Source organism: Poecilia latipinna, unplaced genomic scaffold (assembly GCF_001443285.1).
Source record: "Poecilia latipinna isolate Pla-1442-1.1 unplaced genomic scaffold, P_latipinna-1.0 Scaffold4462, whole genome shotgun sequence".
NCBI classification, from domain to species: Eukaryota; Metazoa; Chordata; class Actinopteri; order Cyprinodontiformes; family Poeciliidae; genus Poecilia; species Poecilia latipinna.
Genome location: NW_015117078.1, coordinates 6,866 through 8,701, shown reverse-complemented (window position 1 = coordinate 8,701; position 1,836 = coordinate 6,866). Strand labels below are relative to the sequence as shown.

Below are 1,836 nucleotides of genomic sequence, written 5' to 3'. Positions count from 1 at the left end.
GCACCTTCAATGGTGAAAGAGGCTTCCATCCGAGCAAGATCAAATACTTGTACTTGAAGGATGGTCTCATTCTTCTTCAGGTAGCAGTAGATGAGTTGACAGTTATTGAGAGTGTGCAGGATTTCTGAAAAGGTGCATTTAAACTCAACGTTGCTTCCCTCATTAACTGTGAAGGGTCCAGCTATGGAGAGCTCTGCTGGGATGAAATTGGCTGCATAGCAGTTGGAGAAAATAAGAAATTAAAGAAGTTGCATGTGGGATTAACAAGAATAAAAAATACTCACGTATAACCAGAGTCTCAGCAACATCCTGTCCTTTCCTTTTTACATCAGAAGGGTTGTAATTTTTAGTGGAGTACAAGCAGCTGTAATTTCCACTGTGATCAAGATGAACATTAAATATTTTGAAAATAACATCATCCACATGTTGCCATGGTTTCAATTTCTGAAATCCTTGTCCATCTTTCAGTAAATAAACATAAAAAGAGAGGTACTTCTTTTGCCCGAATATGCTGCAGATTACATGAAGGTCACTGCCCTCGCTTATAGTTCTCTGCCGGACCAGAATCTTTACAGGATACAAGTCTACAGAAAAAGACACACAGACAAATGTAGCAACATAACATCTTAAAAGGCATCTTGTTCTGTTAAGAATTGTCATATATTGCGCTCACCTTCTGTCTGGCCAATGACCTGGTTTAGCAAAATGTCTTGAAGACAAAAAGTGTAGAGTCACATCAATGTTCATTGTGCAAAAATAATTAAAATGTAGATTTTGATTCAATCTGCTGTCAGTTTACTTACAGAAAACAACAAGTATTTTCTTCATCTTCAGCAGGACTCTGACTCGCTCACATAAACCTTCCAATCAGACCTGATGACTTGTTCCTGCACCTACAGACAAAGCAAGCAAGAACTATAATGCATCACTTCCTTATTCTTCGTTGCTGCCCTACTGCATTTCTGCAGTAAATTTCTCACACTCAGTCAGATTGGATCTGGAAATAAAATTTCAAGTCTAGCAATCGATTTTCTATTAGATTTAGTTCTGCATCTTCTTATACCAGTGACAAGGATGAAGGTAGGTAGAGAGGATCGGGAGACATTTTGAGTTTCTTCTTGGTGGATTTTATGAGATGACGGCTTCATTTCTGCCATCTTTGATAAGCCACAAAAAATGCATAATTTACTTCTTACAATTCTTCTTAAGCTCCTCTCAGCTCCCCAGATCCATTCATTTCACATAGACCTGAAACACACCTGTACCTTTTTAGTCTGCATCATTAGAAGATTAAACTAAACAATACAGTCTAGGCAAAAAAAAGAGGAATAAGATTAATAAACTCATCTTCACAACTAACTGACTGGCAAAATACAACACTCTATACAACAAACCAACGATTATATGTGACGAAAGATTACAACAGCAATGTTAAACCTAGAGCATTTTAAATAACTGTAAAATAAAATGAAATAATTCATGAATGTTTAAGGAAGAAGTGATGAATAAATAAAGGTTCAACCACTATACCACAGCCCCAGCTGTGTTCTTCATGGTTGTTGTGGGTGTAGTTTGTTTGGCTGAGATGTTCAGTGTTAACTTTCTACCAGAATAGCTTTTGCATGTAAGTCAAAGCCTTTGTTCACCCTGTGAGCAAAAAATCTCATGAGAATTACATTGAGGAGTTTGTGGTTGTAATTTGACAGAAAGGGTACAGACGCTAAGGGTATGAATGCTGTTCAAAGCTCTGTACATCATGAACATTTCTTGCAACAGCCATTTAGACTCTTATACATCAAGATCCTTGAGCTTCAAAAGTACTGGAATTTTCACATT

At 37.1% G+C, this 1,836-nt stretch overlaps 1 protein-coding gene across 1 annotated transcript in view; it reads right to left on the bottom strand.

The window, feature by feature from the left end:
* Positions 1-894, bottom strand: part of LOC106942667 (uncharacterized) — a 4,641-nt gene extending 3,747 nt beyond the window's left edge. Inside the window, exons 1-4 of the mRNA XM_015025998.1 lie at positions 804-894; positions 674-709; positions 285-584; positions 5-211 (exon numbers count right to left, since the gene is read on the bottom strand). Of these exons, the coding sequence (XP_014881484.1) occupies positions 5-211; positions 285-584; positions 674-709; positions 804-828 (568 nt within the window). The 5' untranslated portion in view covers positions 829-894. The remainder of the gene's footprint in view (positions 1-4; positions 212-284; positions 585-673; positions 710-803) is intronic.
* Between the last annotated feature and the right edge of the window lie 942 nt (positions 895-1,836).